Below are 20,860 nucleotides of genomic sequence, written 5' to 3' on the forward strand. Positions count from 1 at the left end.
GGTTCCTGTCCCAGCTGCCCTTCTTCCAATCCAGCTCTCTGCTAATGGCCTGGGAAAGCAGAGGAAGATGGTCCAAGTGCTTGGACCCCTGCACCCACGTGGGAGACCCAGAAGAAGCTCTTGGCTTTGACCTGGCCTAGCCCTGGTCAATGTAGCCATTTGGGGAGTGAACCAGAGGATGGAAGATTCTCCCTCTGTCTCTCCTTCTCACCTCTGTACTTCTGACTTTCAGCTAAATGAATAAATTTTTTAAAAAAATATATGTACCTCAGCTTTTTATCACTGCTTACATTTCTACTAAGAACCTACTCTGTGTACTAAGAAGACTTCACTTCCAGAAGTCTTCAACAGACCGGCTATCTCCTTAACAGCAGGCCCTCACTTAATCCATTTTTGCAATCCCCATTGCCTTTAGCAATTCCACAGACAATAAGCACCATTCGACCATAAATAAATTTTGCTTTTCTTTTTCAGAATACAGCCTATTATGAGGAGCCTAAAAGCTCATTCTGAATATAAATGAAATCTAACTTAAGGAACCATTGCACTGTGGAGCAGTGTGTTTAAAAATAGTAGGTTGCCTTACTCAGCCACTGCTTGAGAATGCTGACCGGCTCGCAAGTAGTACAGTCCACGCCTGAGCCAGGCCCACTTTGCTGTTCCAGCACTTGCCTTCTGAGTTACTGCTGTTAGGACAGCTAGGGCAGTTTCCTAAGAAGAAGAAAACACTAATATTACAGACACTGAATATCATAAAAATTCAGAACATCAAGTACCCCCCCAGCTTTATTTCCCACTTCTGATGTTTTTAAACTTAAACAGTAAACACTAAACCATAGTTTCAGCATTAAATGATGAGGAATTTACCATCTACCAATGAGAAAATTGACTATTTATAAACACTGGCAAAACTATTTTTATTCATCTACAAAGAAAAGTGAAAACTAATGATAACTGTCAACCATTCATGTAAAACACTTTCCAATGCTATACTCAGGATGAAAAAGCAAGAAGGCGAAAGTGGTTACCACATCTTCCAGCTCCACGCTCAGGTCAACTGCAGCGGCTCCCGCTTCACTGTCAGCATCGTCCAGTTCAAACGCCTTCCTGTAGCACCCACGGGCTCTGTTCTTATCTCCCACCACATCTCTGTAGTAATGACCCAAATAGCAGAAGACTTTGCCCATGTATGTGTCCAGTCTTGCAGCCTTTGAAATAAATATTGGTAACAAAACATTAAAAATTCATCTGGCTGGGTAATAAGCCAGTCTTGGAAAGACAAATATCACGTCTTCTCTTATTTGTAAAAGTTAGTACTGAGTATAAAAATTATGTGGATGCCATATTACTTGGTAAGTAGTTATAAATATTGCTTCATTGACTCATATCATGTAAATGACAATTTATACCCTTCTATTCCCCATGTTATGATAATTGTCATGAACCTCTCACTTGGTGATAGTAGTATCTGTTTAAGAAAAATTTTAAAAAGATGGAAAAAAAGAAAAAACCCACACAAGATACAGTACATAGACAAAAGAAGAAAATGGACCATTTTTGAAATATATAAATATACATAAATATATAAAAATTTGCCAAAACCACTTCTGATATAAAACAGACATGAAAGCTGGCCCTCACTGTAGACAGAAAATAAACAGTAGTGCAAAAACATTATTTCTTTTGTGCGGGAAATATTATTAGAACAATTATTAAATTAATCTACTCCTATGAGTTAGGATAAGAACGTAAGACAGATGTTAACAACTAAAAGAACAAGAAATTAAACATCTAAATTCATGTGCCAATAAAAATATAGTAGAAATTACTTTTAAAAATATTGTTTTCTAGAGATAAATGTCTCATTTTCTATAGTACCTTCTTCTTAAAAAGTAACTTTTATAGTTTAATTTTCTCCTTGAAAACCTCAAAATTTTCTCATAAAATCTTGTATGTGAGATGAAGTACAAAAACAGTTCAGTAAAGAGTCATTTCAAGTACTTAACCTAAATGAGTATGACTTATGATTTTATAACAAATCCATTCAACTGAGAATTGAAGACGAGCTGTTGTTTCACCTTCAGAAAGTGGGTGAGAGCCTTTGTTTTATCTTTTCTTGTCTCTTCACTCATGAACCAATACGTTAACCCCAGCTGGTAATGGTATGCGGCCACGTCAGCATCCTTCTCCAGCGCTCGCTGAAAACTAAGTCACCAAGGGGAGGAAAGGGGATCTCTTTTTAAACTAATGTAGCACACATACGTTTTTCTTGGCATATGTATACATATAAATGTACAGAAAATGTATGAAAATTATAAGAGACTCCACATTGGAACAGTTTCACTGTCAAGGATACCAAACTAGAAACAAACCACTACTTTAGGATTTAGATTATAGTAAGAAAAAAAACAGATTTGTTTTTGAAGCAGTGCTTAAAAAACCACGACAGCTTCTTAGCACTACTATGTACAAAGTGTTCAGAGCATAAACTAAACACTACATTTGCTTACTGAACATTATGATCACTTATTTTGATTCAAAATCTATCAAAGCATTTTATAGCCACGTACTAAATAGATTTTCCAAAACTACTAACATCTACAAAAATCAAATTTGTACAAAATCAAGTCTTCATCACGTCCACTCATTTTGAGAACTACAAAAAAGTAAGATATGTCTGGATCCATATATATTTTTACCATTTTTCGGCTTGTAGGTAGTCCTTTTTGGTAAAATGAATTAAAGCCTCAAGGGCATGAACTTCAGCAAGGTCAGGATAAGAGGAGAGGAGGTCTTCCATAATCTACAAAACAGACATCCATTAATTTCATATCCATGTGGAAGTGACTTAATTTTTAGAAAATACTCAATTTGAATGAAACAAAACACACCAACCTTTGTAGCTTCATCTACTGAGCCTTTGTTCAGATAGGCCAAGCTTTTGAGAACCAGAAGGCCTGGAATATTATTTGCATCAGAAACCTAGAAAACAATCATAAAGAATTGCTCAAAGTCTTCTTCAATGTATCACAAAATTAACTTTTTTTACAGAATGGTCATAGGAGAGCAGGGTCCTAAAGGAATAAAGACACAGAGATCCAACTGCTATCACTATTCACACTTTCACTCTTCACAACCTCAATACTGGGGGAAAATTTAAGTATATTAAAAAGAAAAAGAAACCCAGACTAGCATAATAGACCCACATGCACCCACCATCCAGGTATAGAATAAGAAAATAAAAGGCAATCTTTTTTCAGGTATATCTCTAACCACCTTACCACCTTCCTACTCAGATTGCTTAGAAATAAATCCTACATGCTGTAACTTCTCACCTTTTCATTATTCATAGATAACCTTAGTGTCTGTATCTACAAGGTAAGTTCATTGTTAAATGACAAAACCACATTACCACTGTCACACGTAAACAAACCCAACAGTATATATCCTCAATATCATCAGGTTTTCCAATTGCCTCATAAAATATTTGAAGTATTTATCTGCTTAAATAAAAATCCTAATAAGGTACTTGCATTTCAAGTGGCTGATCTTTCAATCTCCATTTTTAAACTACAGAGTTCCCTCCTAGCTCTTATTTTTTTCCCCTCTCCTCTCCCTAACAAGGTAATTGTAGCAGAAAGATTTGGGCCATTTGTCAGTTTCTCATGGTCTGGATGTGCTGAATATATTTTCAGGGTGTCCCACAATCACCCGCATTTTCTGTATGACAGTAGTTGGGTCTAGAACTTGATCTCATTTGGGTTTGACATCCCGACAAGACGACTACGTACTTGAAGTTGGTTGAGTCTGGTTGTATCTCTGTGATGGTGGCAGCACTGATCCTCAATGTCCAGATCTACTCATTACTGATGGGTCACAAAACGGGTGAGTTCCTAATTCTATCATTCCTTCTTCCCTTCAAGATGGAACACCTGAACACAAAGAACCTCCCCCTCCTCTTGTTATCTCTTAGGTTACGCTAAGGAGCAGTTCAAATGAGCAAGGCGGGACAAAAGCTTTGCTTCTTTCCAGCTGTGTCATGGCATCTGATGTGCCTTAATCCACAGCAGCTAAGAATCTTCGTAAGCCAGCCCTTCAGATCCCAGCAGCCTTGAGCTTCCTTGCTTTCTAGCCAGACAAGCTGCCCGGCCTCATCTATACATTTTCTGCCTCAGCCCTGGACTCTCCCAATTCTCTAAGAAACTTTTTATGTTTTAGTTTTGTAAAAGAAATGATTGGAAAGGGCCCTATAAAGCATTCACAAACATATCATTGGAAGGAGGGTAAGCAGAAAATAAGAGAACAAGATAATTCTTAAAGGATGCTCACAACTGTTTTAAAGAAATATTATGAAATATAAAGCCCTCTGAAATATATAAAATGATCTTAAAAAAAAAAACTTAAAAAGCTGTAAAACGTTGAGTGATATAATTTTAATTTTAGACCAAAAGCAAAAAGGTACTGCATGCTTTGAATAGCCAGCCCCACAGGTCATATAAGGCCAGTGAAATCATTTGGTCTGGCCATGCCAGGGCAACCAATGGTGGGATTCAAAATTCATAAAATCTATAGGAGACTAATTTTGAAATTGATAATTTTGTATGGCCCACAAATGATGTTATAAATATCCAAATGGCCCTTGGCAGAAAAATGTTCCCCACCCCTGTCCTAAAGGCTCACAGAGACAGGGATCTTAATAGAGACAAAGGCTAGTGGAAGGTGTGTAGGTCTCAGGGTACCACCCGCAGAAGGGATGACGCCTTCTCTGGGGAGTGAGTAAGGTCTCCTGGACCGAACTAACCCCCATGAGAAGGCGTTGTTATAACGTGAGTTCAACTGTTCTCTTGGCTCACACTCTTGCTTTCTCTCTTACCATGTAAGTGCTCTCTCTCTTTTTCCCTTCCTCTCTCTCTCTCTCTCGTGTGTGCCCATCATGTGATTTCAAGTGCCATGCTATGATGCAGGCAAAGGCTCTCACCAGATGCCACTGCTGACTGGACTTCCCAGTTACCAGAATTCTGAGTGAAATCAACTTTTTTTTTTTTTTTTTTTTTTTTTTTTGACAGGCAGAGTGGACAGTGAGAGAGAGAGACAGAGAGAAAGGTCTTCCTTTCCACTGGTTCACCCTCCAGTGGCCGCCGTGGCCGGCGCACCACGCTGATCCGAAGGCAAGAGCCAGGTGCTTCTCCTGGTCTCCCATGGGGTGCAGGGCCCAAGCACTTGGGCCATCCTCCACTGCACTCCCTGGCCACAGCAGAGAGCTGGACCGGAAGAGGGGCAACCGGGACAGAATCTGGCGCCCCGACCGGGACTAGAACCCGGTGTGCCAGTGCCGCAGGCGGAGGATTAGCCTATTGAGCCATGGCACTGGCCCATCTTTTCTTTATATATTACTTAGCATCAAGTAATCTGTTATACCAACACAATCAAGTAAGACAGATACAATGCTGTTATAATTGGTGATTTACTAGTTAATATTTTTCATTAGGAAAATCCCCAATTTCTTGAATCAAAAACATAAGGAAATCAATTTCCTTCTTAAAAATCAATCTTTCTTTGAATGAAACAAGGAAACAACACACTGTACTATGAGGCTACTAGTATCTTTAATTATCCTTGTCAATCATCCATAAATATTTTCCTAGAGGAAAAAGTTTTAACATTCAAGTAGTAATAATGCAAAAGGGCTAAACGAAGAAGGGAGAATAAGAGAACCAAAGATAGAAACCATCTCATATGAAAAGCACTGTCAGTACTTAACCAAGAAGCGAAGAACTTCAGAACTCTCAAGTGCGGAAATGACTGATCACAGCACAGATGTGCACAGTGGGTTTTCCGTGTAGCAACTGACACCAGTTAGGACACCCACAACCCACACTGGAACGCCGGGGTTTGAGCCCTGGCTCAAGCCAGGCCAATTCCAACGTCCTGCTAATACACACTCTATAAGGCAGCTGGTGATGCTTCACATAGCTGGGCCCCTGCCACTCACAGAGGAGACCTGGGTTGAGTTCTGGGCTCCTGGATTTGGCCTGGCCCTGCCTCAGCTGCTCTGGGCATTTGAGGAGTGGACTAACAGATGGGAGAACTCTGACTCTATCTCTTGGACTGTTTTTCAAATACAATATGTATTTATTTGTTTAGTTGATAATATGTATTTGATAAATAAATCAAAATTAAACAAAATAAGGCACAGACACAGCAAATTCACACCTGCACACAACATGTAAGTAAATGGTAACGTAATGGCAGAAGGAGACATCTGACGCTAAGACTACCTGCTCCAGGGTGCGGACTGCCTCCTCTGAAGAGTCGCTATCCGAAACCTGAACCAAAGCCTCTGCTTTCAAACGAAGACACTGATTCTTCTGTTGAAGGCTGCTCGGAGAGGCACCAGCATTCTCTGTGCTCTTCAAAGCTGACAAAATGAAGGATGTCTCAATGAAGATAACCATACCGCTTCACTTTTTTAAGGATGAAACATAATAAATTATAGACACAGTAAGCATACATTTCCAAAAACTATACATAAATACTTAATGACTAAGCAAACCTGCTGCAAAACAAAAGTCAGCCTTTAGTAAAAGCCTTTGTAACAAACAGCAAATTAAAGACACTGGAGGAGAAATGAATCCGAATTGGAATGGACCTCGGGAAACTGTTTCTCAATGACGGAGGCTGGGCTACGAGTTGGCCAGGTATAGGGAATCACTTTTTATGATTTCCTACCACCACACCTCACCCATCATTCACCCAGGCTCCAAGACACTCATACTTCCCTTTTTCTACATCAGAGAAATTTAGACACATGAAGATCCTGGACACACAAGAAACTTCACTGTTACAAAGGCAGAGCACCTCCACCCCAGCCTAAACTGTGCCACAATTCCAAACGTGGGGAACCTTTACTACTCACTGTCAGTTTAAAAATAATATACTAGTGGACATACATAGAGATTTGGCATTTATTTAACTTCCTCAGTGAAACTTAAATTAGTCAGCAATGTAAAATACAAACTACAGGGGCCAGTGTTGTGGCATAGTGATTTAAGCTATCGCCTGCAACAATGGCATCCTCTATGAGCACTGGTTTGAGTCCCAGCTGCTCCACTTCTGATACAGCTCCCTGCTAATGTGCCTGGAAAGCATCGGAAGACAGTCCAAGTACCTGGGGCTCTGCCACCCATGTGGGAGATCCTGATGGAGTTCTAGGCAAAGCCCGGCCACTGTGGCCATCTGGGGAGTAAATGAACAGATGGAAGATCCCTCTCTTTCTGTCTCTCCCTCTCTCTGTATAACTCTGCCTTTCAAATAAAAGAAGAAAACAAAATATAAAATGCAGCATCTGAGGTTTGGAAACCACTATTCTTTGTCTTTTTTAAGATGAAAATAAAGAGGGCTGGCTATGTTCACGTGTAAACCCCAAAGATGTCAAGAATACCTTCATTGCATGAAAGAACAGCTTCCTTAGGTCTATGCATTTTGACTTGGGTTTCTGCCAGATGATACCATCCGGTTGTGCAGAGGGGACTTTCCCTTAACCCTGGAAGGATAAAACAAGCACAGAAGTCAAGGTTTCTGTGACTACAGACAAACGGGGCCACCATCTACTCTCCAACACAGGCTCCCCCGCCTCCTGCATCTCTCACGTCAGTCAGTCACCAAGTCACACGGCTTCCACGTGGCAATCCCTCTCTCCACATACTTCTCCATCTCAAACCACTTCAATTCTGACCTCCTCCATCTTTATCTCTCAAATGCTTGCATCCCCTCCAACACATTGCTACACTATAGCCAGATGATCTCTCAAAATACTATCAGATGATGGACTACCCCCGCCCCCCAAAAAAAAACCTCTTAATTGCCCTCAGGATACTGTGCAAGCGCCTCAAACAAGTTTCCTAAGGTCTTCCCCAAGCTTGCTGCCCGCCCCTTCCTGTACCCATACCTCATCCTTAAATCTGGCTGCACTGCCAGCAGTTTCCTGAACAAGCTCTCCTCTTGCCTCAGGCTATTTCAGATTCATCTCAGCCTCCCGTGTTCCTCCCGAGCCCTTTCAGCCCCGCCCTGGCTTGCATTTGGCATTCAGATCTCAACTTGAATGCAGGTTCATTTAGAAACACTGTGTAACTGATGAGATTAAAACCTTCCCATGGCTTCCTAAAATCATCCCATTTTTTGAAAAAGAAAACACTGAGACACAAAAAGTTTAATTAACTTTTCTGAGGTCTTGAAATCAGTGAGTGGAAGAATTGGAATTCAGATTTAAATTGACTCCACAATAACCGATCCCATCTTAGACATGCATTTCTTAAAGAAAGAATCAAAGATCAATGTCCAGCGATCCAATAACAATCACACTGTGGGTTGTGTGCTACACACTGTACAATACCTTCTGTTAGGTTCCTGACAGCATCTTCATACTTTTTGTCTTGCAGTGCTTTTATGCCTAAGCCAATAAGGCCTGGACCACTTTTTGAATCCATTTCTAATAGTCTACAACAATACTGCTGTCCCTCATCAGTAAGATTTCCTGAAATTAAATGAAAACGTATTTAGCACACATGTACCAGGTTTCTAAGTTCCACAACCTATATACTTAAATCTCAGAAGCTTTCACCATATCTTTACTTTTTTTTTTTTTTTTTGACAGGCAGAGTGGACAGTGAGAGAGAGAGAGAGAGTCAGAGAGAAAGGTCTTCCTTTTGCCGTTGGTTCACCCTCCAATGGCCGCCGCGGCCAGCGCGCTGCGGCCGGCGCACCACGCTGATCCGATGGCAGGAGCCAGGTACTTATCCTAGTCTCCCATGGGGTGCAGGGCCCAAGCACTTGGGCCATCCTCCACTGCACTCCCGATCCACAGCAGAGAGCTGGCCTGGAAGAGGGGCAACGGGACAGAATCCGGCACCCCGACCGGGACTAGAACCCGGTGTGCTGGCGCCGTAAGGCGGAGGATTAGCCTAGTGAGCCGTGGTGCCGGCTCTTTCACCATATCTTGATTCCAGGAATTGAAAAATGTAAACAGATCAGCAAATGCTGATATTAACATTAATTATTAACATTAATTATTATTAACATTAATATTAACATTTCAAAAAGAAAATTATGCCCTTTCATCTACATAAAAATTGGGATTAAAAATCACTTTAGCCATAGACACAGAATCTGAAGTCATAGCAAGAGTTCAGAATAACAAACCTACTGTTCCCTGTCAGCAGGCTGTCCCACAAGCCCAGCAGATCAGAACTGAGGAAGCCGTGGGGTCTGCCGCTCTTACCACAGGGTCCTGGGGAGGCCGGAGTACAAGACCCAGCTTCCTCCTTCTACGCCCTGTGAGCACTGGGGGCAGCCCCTCTGCACTCAGAAACTCCAGCACTGCCTCTGGTGCTGTACGCAGCATCACTTGTGCATGCCTGTTAGGACAAGGGGACCGCCTGTGTCCCACAGCACCACATTACCTCTGTCTGGGGCCTAAAGACACACACCTGTGGAAGCTCACCTCCACTTCACATCATGTTACTACCTCCACAAACTACTGCACACACTGCTGAGCCAATTACCACTGAAGAAATCACTCAGGAGTCACATTTCTGGACTCACCTAGAACGAGATCCAAATCAACAACCCAAGTGATATCCCACATTCCATCAAAACAAACAAGTCTTTTCCAGGAAAACCTTAAAAACTTTCTTGAAACACACGAAAGCGAAAAAACAACATAACAAAACCTGTGAGACTCAGCAAAAGCAGTACTTGCAGCAATAAATGCTTATATTAAAAAAAAAAACCTACACACAAAGATCTCAAATAATCTAATAATACATCTCAGGGACTTAGAAAAACAAGAACAAACCAAACCCCAAAATTAGTAAGAGGTAAGAAATAATAAGAATCAAGCAGAAATAAATGAAATTGAAACTAAAGGGAAAAAAAAGGAACAAAACTAAGATCATCAAAATGAAAAGCTGGTGTTTTGAGAAGATAAACTACCAAACTTTTAACCAAACTAACAAAGAAAAAGAGAGAAAACTAAAAAAAAAAAATAAAATAAAATTAGAAATGAAAAAAAGACATTACAACTACCATCACAGAATATACAAAGGACCATAAGAAACTACTATGAACAACCATATGCTAACAAACTGAAAAACCTCAAAGAAATTGATAAGCTTCTGGATACTAATAGCTTACCAAGATTAAATCAGCAAGATACAGAAAATCTAAACAGACCTATAACAAGTTATGACATTGAAGCAGTACTTAAGTCTCTCATCAAGGCAAAGTCCAGGACCTGATGGCTTTACTACTGAATTCTACAAAACATTTAAAGAGGAACTAACTCTCATACTTTTCAAACTACTCCAAAATACTAAAAAGGATGGAATTCTGTCAAACTCTTCTTACAACACCAGCATCACTCTGATATCAAAACCAAAAAGAAAAGACAACACAAAAACTACAGACATATTCTTGATGAATACAGATGCAAAAATTCTCAATAAAACATTAGCAAACTGAATCCAACAGAAAGATCATACCTCATAATCTAGGGGGATTCATCCCTAACATGCAAGTGTGGCTTAACATTTGAAAAACAATAAAAGTTCAGAAATCACACCAACAGAATGAAGTACAAAGATCATATAATTATCTCAACAGATGGGGAGAAAGCATTTATAAGACTTATAAGATTTATAAGATTATATATAAGATTATAAGATTTATAATCATGCCTTCATGATTAAAAATCCCCAATAAGTTAGGTGCAGAGGAACATATCTCAAAATTGTAAAGCTTATATATGACAAGCCAACAACCAGTACCAATCACATGACTAGGGGACTAGGGAAAGCCTGAAAGCATTCCCCTCAGATCCTGAACAAGACAACGATGCCCACTATCACCACTCTTATTCAATACTGTGTTGGAAGCATTAGCAAGAGTAACTAAGGAGAAGAAAGAAAGAAAGACACTGAAATTGAAAAGGACAAAGTCAAAATATCCATGTTTATAGATGATATGATGTTGTACATTAAACTCTCTAAACACCTGACCAAAAAGCTATTATACTGATAAAAAAAAATCAGTAAACTAGCAGGATACAAAATCAATATAAAAGTACAACAGCATTTTTATACACCAACCACGATCTAAGAGATCAAACAGGAAATCACATTAATAGCAGCTATCAAGAAATCAAATCTTTAGGAATAAATTTAATCAAAGAAGTGAAATATCTCCACAATGAAAACTACAAAAAAAACAAAGAAAGAAATCAACAAGGACACAAAAAAATGAAAAGAAATCCCTTGCCCATGGAACGGAATAATTTATATCATTAAAATGTCTATATTACCTAAAATAACTTACAGATTCAATACAAACCCTATCAAATATCAATGACACTATTTACAAATTTAGAAAAAATAATCCTAAAATTCATATGGTCACAAAAGGCCCAGAATAGCCAAAGCAATACTAAGCCAAAAAAATCAAGTTAGAGACAACACAATACCTGATTTGAAAGCATACTGCAAAGCTACAGTAATTAAAACAGCATAATACTGGCATAAAAACAGATACAGATACACAGCTCAGTGGAATGGAAAGGAGCCCAGAATTTAATCCACGTACACACAGAAAATTGATTTGTGACAAAGGCACCAAGAGTACACATGGAAAAAAAGTCTTTTCAACAAATGGTGCTGGCAAAACATACATATACAGAAGAATGAAATTAGATCCCTGCCTCTCACCATATGCAAAAATCCACTCAAAGTGGATCAAAGATCTAAATGTAAGACCAGAAACTATGAAACTGCCAGAAGAAAACACAGGGGAAAGACTTCAAGACACTGATGGAGGTGACAACTTCTCAAGTCCCCAAAGCACAAAAGCATAGAGAACAAAAGAAAAACTAGCAAATGGGATTATATCAAACTCAGAAGCTTCTGCCCCATAAATGAAACAAGAGTGAAGAGACAACTGACAGAATGGGAGAAAGTATTTGCAAGCAACTTACTCAACAAAGGATTAATATCCATAATATATGAGCAACTCTAATAATAAACAATCAGTCAAGTTAAGAAATAAGCAAAGGTCTTGAATAGTTCTCAGGAGAACTACAGAGGGCTGGCATTGGGGCACAGCACGTAAAGTCACCACCTTTGAGGCCAGCATCCCATGTGGATGCTGGTTTGTGCCCTGGCTGTTCCAATTCCAATCCAGCTCCACACTACTGGCCTAGTAGCAGAAGATGGTCCGAGTGTCTGGAGATCTGCAACCCACGGTGGGAGACCCGGATGAAGCTCCTGGCTCCTGGCTTTGGCCTGGCCCAGTGCTGGCCATTGCAGCCATCTGGGGAGTGAACCAGAGGACGGAAGAGCTCTTTCTCTGACTCTCCCTCTAACTCTTTAAAAGTCAGTAAATAAATCTCTAAAACAAATAGAACTACAGAGCCAGCATTGTGGTAGAGCAGGTTAAGTTGCCACCTGCAATGCTGGCATCCCAGGTGAGCACCAGTTTGAGTCCCAGCTCTTCCTCTTCTGATCAGCTCCCTGCTAATGTGCCTGGGAAAGAAGCAGGATATGGCGGAGTGCTTGGGCCCCTGTGGCCCACCTAGGAAATGTGGATGGAGTTCCTGGCTCCTAGCTTCAGCTTGTTCAGGCCCTGCCTGATGCAGCCATTTGTGGAGTGGACCGGCAGATGGAAGATATTCTCTCTCTCTCTCTCTCTTTTTCTCTCTCTCTCTCTGTCCCCATCTCTTTCTGTAACTCTTCCAAATAATTAAATATTTTTTTAAGAAAAGAGCTATAAATCACCAACAAATATATGGAGAAATGCCCAATATCACTAGCCATCAGGGAAACACAAATCAAAACCACCTCACCTCTCAGAATGCCTATTATAAAGAAGACAGAGAGTAACAAATACTGGTGAGGATGTGAACAAAGGGGAGTTCTTATACACTGTCCGTGAAAATAAAAATGTAGCACAGCCACTGTGGAAAACATTATGGGGATCTCTCAAAAAGCTAGAAACAGAACTGCCACATGAGCCGCAATCCCACTACTGGGTATAAACACATAAGAGATATGCACTCATTTTTTCAGAGCCGGCGCCGTGGCTCACTAGGCTAATCCTCCACCTTGCGGTGCCGGCACACAGGGTTCTAGTCCCGGTCGGGGCGCCGGATTCTGTCCCGGTTGCCCCTCTTCCAGGCCAGCTCTCTGCTATGGCCAGGGAGTGCAGTGGAGGATGGCCCAGGTGCTTGGGCCCTGCACTCCATGGGAGACCAGGAAAAGCACCTGGATCCTGGCTCCTGCCATCGGATCAGCGCGGTGCGCCGGCTGCAGCGGCAGCCATTGGAGGGTGAACCAACGGCAAAGGAAGACCTTTCTCTCTGTCTCTCTCTCTCACTGTCCACTCTGCCTGTCAAAAACAAATTAAAAAAAAAAAAAAGAGATATGCACTCATTTTTTCAAAGAGATACACTGCTCACCATTTTACAGCAGTACTGTTCACAACAGCCAAAATATGGAATCACCCAGGAAGTCCATCAACAGATGAAGAGAGAAAGAAAATGTGGAGTTTCTATACACAATGGAATGCTATTCAGCCATAAAAAGAAAAGAAAACCCTGTCATTTGCAGCAAAATGGAAGGAACTAGAGGACATAATGTTGAGTGAAATCAGCCACAGAAAGACAGACAAAGATATGTTTTCCCTTACATGTAGGAGCTAAAATTTACAGGGGAAAATAAAGACACCTCAATCTGAACAAGGAATGTGGATTACTGGAGACTGGGAAGAATGACAGAGATAAAAAGTTTGGCATTTTAAAAAATAGGGGAAGCTAGGTGTTGTTCATTAACTGTGACAAAGATACTAATATGAGATTTAATACAAGAAATGGAGTGAGTGGGAAATGGGAACTCCTTGTACTACTACCCCATAATCTTTCTTTTGTAAATCTAAACTATTCTGAAATAACATGTTTTTTAAAAAGAAAAGATAATATATTACATCTCCATTTTCTCCAACTCCAAACTTACAATTTTCAATCCCAGAAAACATTAAAAAAATGCAAAAACATGATTTTTTAAACTCTATTTTAATAAATTATTAAAAAAGTATTCACTTAATAGTTTAATCACATAGATAAATTCTTAAAAACACAGACTAGAACATGAAACAATCAATATGGGAATAATAACTTATCTGAAAAAAAAGACCTGATGTTTTAACTTCCATATAAAAATATAGACCCCAAGTCACACGCAGAACTACTGTTTCAGTCACAGATGTCAAGTTTTTTGCATAATGCCATTTGCTTACATATTTAAAGTTTTTCTTTTTTTTTTTTTTTTTTTTTTTTTTTTTAAACTTTTATTTAATGAATATAAATTTCCAAAGTACAGCTTATGGATTACAATGGCTTCCCCCCCATAACGTCCCTCCCACCCGCAACCCTCCCCTTTCCCACTCCCTTTCCCCTTCCATTCACATCAAGATTCATTTTCGATTCTCTTTATATACAGAAGATCAGTTTAGCATACATTAAGTAAAGATTTCAACAGTTTGCTCCCACACAGAAACATAAAGTGAAAAATACTATTTGAGTACTAGTTATAGCATTAAATCTCAATGTACAGCACACTAAGGACAAAGATCCTACATGAGGAGTAAGTACACAGTGACTCCTGTTGTTGACTTAACAAATTGACACTCTTGTTTATGGCATCAGTAATCACCCTAGGCTCTTGTCATGAGTTTCCAAGGCTATGGAAGCCCCCTGAGTTCACTGACTCTGATAATATTTAGACAAGGCCATGGTCAAAGTGGAAGTTCTCTCCTCCCTTCAGAGAAAGGTACCTCCTTCTTTGATGACCCGTTCTTTCCACTGGGATCTCACTCGTGGAGATCTTTCATTTTTTTTTTCCCCAGAGTGTCTTGGCTTTCCATGCCTGAAATACTCTCATGGGCTTTTCAGCTGGATCCACATGCCTTAAGGGCTGATTCTGAGGCCAGAGTGCTGTTCAGGACATCTGCCATTCTATGGGTCTGCTGCATATTTAAAGTTTTTCAAAATCAGATGCACACCAATGCACAATCTGCAAATAAGATGCTACACTCAGACTTGGAAATTAAATTAATACCAAATATAAAAGAAGTCATAATGGCTACAGAATTAAAACTTCAGTATTTGGTTAAGATGTGAACAACAGGAAGAAACTGATTAGCAGGCCAATAAAAAAGACACAAGCCTGCTATTGCTGTGCTTCCAGACACGAATCTTCTGCCAGGATGTTCTCATTACTGCTTCCATAAATGCAAAGGCCGAGAAGAGACACGTCTAGTTCCATGCCACACCTGTGCCCACCCACACAAACCAGTGGCTTTTTCCTTTGCTCCCAGTGGTACCGCCTAGACAGCCACTACAACAGGCATCAGAATCAGCTGAAGGACGTGTTAGGAGTGTGCTGAACTCTACCCCACAGTTTCCCATTCCTCAGGGCTGATGTAAGGCCAGAGAATCTGTATTTCTAACAAGTCCTCAGGTAATGCCACTACTACTGGTCTACAGATCATACCTGGAGAACTACAGGTCTGCAGTACTTGCTAATACCATCCATCACCTTTATTACTAGTCTTATAGATACACTGCTTCTACTGCATTTGTAGCTAAATGATAAATTCTGGAAAGCAGAGACTGGGGCAGTACCACTCACACAATAGGCATTCATTAAATTCAAAGATCATAATGATCCTTTAAAAATGCCATTGTTAACTGATGTGCAGAAAGAATGGCTGGGAATTACTACAGAAAATTTTAGATCTTCATCATCCTACAAAAGAATTTAAAAAATGAACACTGAAATTGTATCTCTCGTTTCTACCCACCTCAGTCAAATTTCTTACTCCACAGAAACATAATTTATGAAAAACTACCTTGGTCACATAAAAGGCCCTTATTACAGAAAATATACCCGGGATGAAATGAAGAAAGTTTATCATGCATCTCTCCAATAAGCATCCTTAAGTAAGGCAGCTAGGACTGCACGTAAGGAAGCAAAGTGTGGGTAGGCTTAAGAAAACTGTTTCCAAAATGCTGAGAGGAAGAACCTTCCCATATTCTCTTTGCTAATGCCCCGGGGAACAGTTACAAATCAAGGGAGATTGGGGAAAGCTCTCCTGTTGAGTTCTAGGGAACATAATCTCTACATCTGACCAAATGACACTGAGAAAAACTTCCCAGAGTCTAAGGAAACTTGCAACAGTAACAACACCAACCATCTAACTATCCTGTGTGCAGAGATAAAGGAACAGTACAGCTTCAACTCCCAATCCTCTCCTCCACACTGATTCTCAGTGAGAATATTAGCCAAATAAACTCCATGGTGAGCGGTAAAAACAGGGAGGCAACAGGTCTCACTGCTTTTTAATAGAAAGTCATTTATTTCACTTATTTGCTCTTTTTAACATTTAAAGGAGTCTTAGTTTCCAGATTTAATGACTTTAAATACAATTTGGTATATTTTTATTTCTCAAAAATGCAAGCTAAATTTATCAGTGATGACTGATCAAACTCCAAGGTATTGTGAAAAGGTCCAGGATGAATGAAAACTAAGTGAGACTGGGACCAGCGTTGTGTGAAGGGGTAAAGCCACCACCTGCACTGCCGGCATCCCCTGTGGGTGCCGAATCGAGTATTGGCTGCTCCGCTTCCGATCCAGCTCTCTGCTGTGGCCTGGGAAAGCAGTAGAAGATGTCCCAACTCCTTGGGCCTATGCACCCACGTGGAGACCTGGAAGAAGCTCCTGGATCCTGGATTCAGATCAGCACAGCTCTGGCCATTGTGGCCAATTGGGGAGTGAACAAGCGGATGGAAGACCTCTCTCTCTAGTTCTCTCTCTCTCACTCTCTGCCTCTCTGTATAACTCTTTCAAATAAATAAATAAATCTTTAAAAAAAAAAAAAAACTAAGTGAGACCTACTGGAATTCAGTTTCTTAAAGTTTACAACAAAAAGAAAAGTGAGGTTTTTTTTTTTTGAATAATCAATTCATTTCTAGCATCCTGGAGAGACTGATGAACACTATAGAAATGTTCTTTTAAATAAATCCAGGTTGGGAGGAAAAAAAAAAAAAAGAAGGGACATGCATTATTCTCACTTGGACTTTCTAATATTTCAAGAGCAAAAAATCTCAAAGAAGCTGTTTTCTGCCTGAATTTGAAAAACCAAGCTTTCTCAGCCTTCCATTTCAGCAACAATCAAGGTCATTTTAGTGTGGAAAAAAAAAAAAACATTTCAACAGATGACAACTGTGAAAGATACTCACTGCTTGCTTTGCTTTTTAAACAAGAAAAAATATTTTTTTATTTATTTGAAAGGCAGAGTTACAGAGAGGCAGAGGCAGAGAGAGAGAGAGAGAATCTTCCATCTTCTGGCTCATTCTCCAAATGGCTGCAATGGGGAGATGGGCTGATCCAAAGCCAGGAGCCAGGAGCTTCCTCCACGTCTCCCACGTGGGTGCTGGGGCCCATGCACTTGGGCCATCTTCCACTTCTTTCCCAGGCCACAACAGAGAGCTGGATCGAAAATAGAGAGGCCAGGACTTGAACTGAAGCCCATATGGGACGCTGGCACTGCAGGTGCCACTGTGCCTGCTCCGTCACAATGCCGGCCCCAAAATGGCTCAGTTTGTAAAGCTTCATAAAATAAGGAGTGAGGGGCTGGCACTATGGCAGTGCAGTGATGCTGTCCCATGTAGGTGTCAGTTCAAGTCCTGGCTGCTCCATTTCTGATCCAGCTCTCTGCTATGGCTTGGGAAAGCAGTGGAAGATGGCCCAAGCTCTTGGGCCCCTGCACATGTGTGGGAGACCCCTAAGAAGCTCCTGGCTCCTGGCTTCAGATTGGCCCCGCTCTAGCCGTTGTGGCCATTTGAGGAGCGAAACAGTGGATGGAAGACTTCTCTCTCTCTCTCTCTCTCTCTCTCTGTAACTCTGCCTTTCAAGTAAATAAATAAATTTTTAAAGAAAAAAAATTGAGTCATTCTGAAATTAAGTTTTCAATTCTCAACATGCAAAGCAGGACAAACAAGAATGACATTTTCCGTTAGGCACAATGGAACAGAACCTGGTAATTAACGGCTATAAAATAGCAAATCTACTTTATAGGGTCAGCCTTCAGTGACCTTACAAATTTTTACAAGTCCTCAATATATAGAAAGTTCAATTTAGAGGAATAACGAAAAGAAAAATGTTCTGCATTAAATGTACCTAAACCTGAACAGCTCAACTCTGCAAACTTCTGCATCCAACAATACAGATGGGAAAAAACTATTCCTTGGTTTGAACACATATGTAATATCCACTTACCCACTCCTATTTGCCAAGATATAGACTCCTTTTCTTCCAGTTCTGCCAAACACCCATTCCCAAACCCCCTTCAAGACTGACTGTTTTTTCACTTAATCCAACATCTTTCTAACCAAAGTCCCTCACCTACCTCTTTATCACAGCACTTTGTCAACTAACAAATTTATGGGCAAAATTCTGCAGACTGTCTCTGGATCCTATTTCTGATACCGTTTTGCAGGCTCTTGGGTATATGAAGACCAGGTTATTTACTAATCAGCCCTTACAGACATATGTATGTTTACTGAGAAAGTAGTCAGTCCATAAAAAGAGACTTTAAAGTATTCACTTATGTCATTTGCTACATGAGCAGACCAGGAATAAGGAAATGATACAAAGCAATGATAGTGGAACAGGAATTAGAGAGAAAAGAGCAAATGCTGTGCCTGGCACTGTGGCGTAGCGGGTAAAGCCACCACCTGCAGTGCCAGCATTCCACATGGGTGCTGGTTCACGTCCCGGCTGCTCCACTTCCGATCCAGATCTGCTATGGCCAGCGGATGGAAGACCTCTCTCTCTGTCTCTCTGTCTCTCTGCCTCTCTGTGTAATTTTGATTTTCAAATAAATAAATAAATCTTTAAAAAAAAGAAATCATCTTTTTAAAAAAAATTTTGTTTATTTATTTGAGAAGCAGAGAGAGAGAGAGAGAGAGAGAGAGAGAGAGAGAGAAAGGTCTTCCATCTGCTGATTCACTCCGCAAATGGCCACAAAAGCCTGAGCTGGGCTAATCTAAAGCCAGGAGCCAGGAGCTTCTTCCAGGTCTCCCATGCAGATGCAGGGGCCCAAGGACTTGGGCCATCTTCTACTGCTTTTCCAGGCCATAAACAGAGAGCTGGATTGGAGGAGGAGCAGCCAGGACTAGAACCGGCACCCATATGGGATGCCAGTGCTGCAGGCAGAGGTTTAGCCTACTGTGCAACAGTGCCAGCCCCAATTAATAAATTAGAAAAAAAACTTCACTAACCAACCTGGAATGCCGTAACTCACAATTCCTCAGTACTCACGTACTTTCTTATTTTATTAGCCTTTTGGGGAACACACAGACTACACACTGCACTTCCTTTCACATCTAGAAACACTGAAACAGTAACTTACATATAGTAAGTACTGAAACACTCTTTGATTGATAGCAACATCATTTCTACACAATCACATAACTCAAGAACATTCAGTCTAATAAAGAAATTACCTGATTCAATTAAGTGCAAGCAAAGAACTTCTAATGGATACTGCACAGTGGGATAGATGTTTATCATTCCTTCACAGGCCTTCTTCAGCCTGGCAGACTCATGAGGAAACTTGAAAATATAAGAGTAAGATAAACTAAATTCCAGTAGTAGTAGGATATATTTCTGAACATTTTCCTAATTAGAAATACATAAAAGTCACATCAGAGTTTTGAAATACTCAACTTACTTTGGATAAACAATGAATGAAATGCTTGTAAAGCATTTGATGATCTTCACTAGGAATCTTCTCTGTTAAGTCCAGTGCATTCTCAAATGCAGTTAAAAGCTGAAACAGGCAAACAAAAAAGGTATCATCTATAGCATCCTTACGAAAGTGACAAGTGGTTAAATGCACAAAACTGCCTTATATAAACTATCCTTTCAAGCAGCTGCAAATATACCTTATTTTCTGCCCCTGACAATTTCAAAGAGGAAAGAAATGTGTATGTAAATTTTGGCGTGTATTCCAATTCCAACTGGCCAGCAGATTACTCTGGACTAGTAAATGACAACTACAAATTAACAACATTAATAAAACATACTTCCAAGTACCTCCTACACAGTGGTCAACCAGAGGATACTCTCAAATGCTAGCAGCTGCTACTACTCACATCCTTCCTAAAGCCGCTCTTCAGACATCACTAGCACATTCTCTGGAACATCTTCACTGCTGGAAAACCTTCAACCCTTAAATAATTTTCTTATACAGGCAGGTTATACTTTTGGTGAAAGAAAAACAGGGATATGACACACTATAATTAAATCAATTCTCGTAAATAGTGTTGGCTGATTTTGAAGAAAATTACAAAACAGCCATTTTAAATCTGTCTTGAACAGAAAAAGCAGTATTAGAACCCCAGGCAAGCATCTTCTATCATCTGTTTACGTAAGTTCTACATTTTAAAAAAATGAATGATTTAGGGGCTGGCACTGTGGCATAGCGGGTAAAGCCACTGCCTGTAGTGCCGGCATCCCATATGGGTGCTGTTTCAAGACCCAGCTGCTCCACTTCCAATCCAGCTCTGTGCTATGGCCTGGGAAAGCAGTAGAAGATGGCCCTTGTCCTTGGGCCCCTGCACCCACTATGGGAGACCCGGAAGAAGCTCCTGGCTCCTGGCTCCTGGCTTTGGATCGGCGCAACTCTGGCTGTTGTAGCCTGTTGGGGAGTGAACCAGAGAATGGAAGACCTCTCTCTTTCTCTGTCTCTCCTC

General features: G+C 40.5%; 1 protein-coding gene across 9 annotated transcripts in view; it reads right to left on the reverse strand.

Moving 5' to 3' along the window:
- The window catches only part of SKIC3 (SKI3 subunit of superkiller complex), a 91,801-nt gene that overhangs the window by 55,363 nt on the left and 15,578 nt on the right, over positions 1–20,860 (reverse strand). For all 9 annotated transcript variants that reach the window (XM_008261957.4, XM_008261953.4, XM_008261956.4 and 6 more), the window contains 10 exons: positions 19,837–19,935; positions 19,610–19,718; positions 8,393–8,533; positions 7,442–7,543; positions 6,279–6,418; positions 2,896–2,982; positions 2,700–2,803; positions 2,079–2,205; positions 1,029–1,208; positions 587–711 (listed from right to left, as the gene is read on the reverse strand). In XM_008261957.4, coding sequence (XP_008260179.2) covers positions 587–711; positions 1,029–1,208; positions 2,079–2,205; positions 2,700–2,803; positions 2,896–2,982; positions 6,279–6,418; positions 7,442–7,543; positions 8,393–8,533; positions 19,610–19,718; positions 19,837–19,935 — 1,214 coding nt within the window. The remainder of the gene's footprint in view (positions 1–586; positions 712–1,028; positions 1,209–2,078; positions 2,206–2,699; positions 2,804–2,895; positions 2,983–6,278; positions 6,419–7,441; positions 7,544–8,392; positions 8,534–19,609; positions 19,719–19,836; positions 19,936–20,860) is intronic.

This window comes from Oryctolagus cuniculus, chromosome 14 (assembly GCF_964237555.1).
Source record: "Oryctolagus cuniculus chromosome 14, mOryCun1.1, whole genome shotgun sequence".
NCBI classification, from domain to species: Eukaryota; Metazoa; Chordata; class Mammalia; order Lagomorpha; family Leporidae; genus Oryctolagus; species Oryctolagus cuniculus.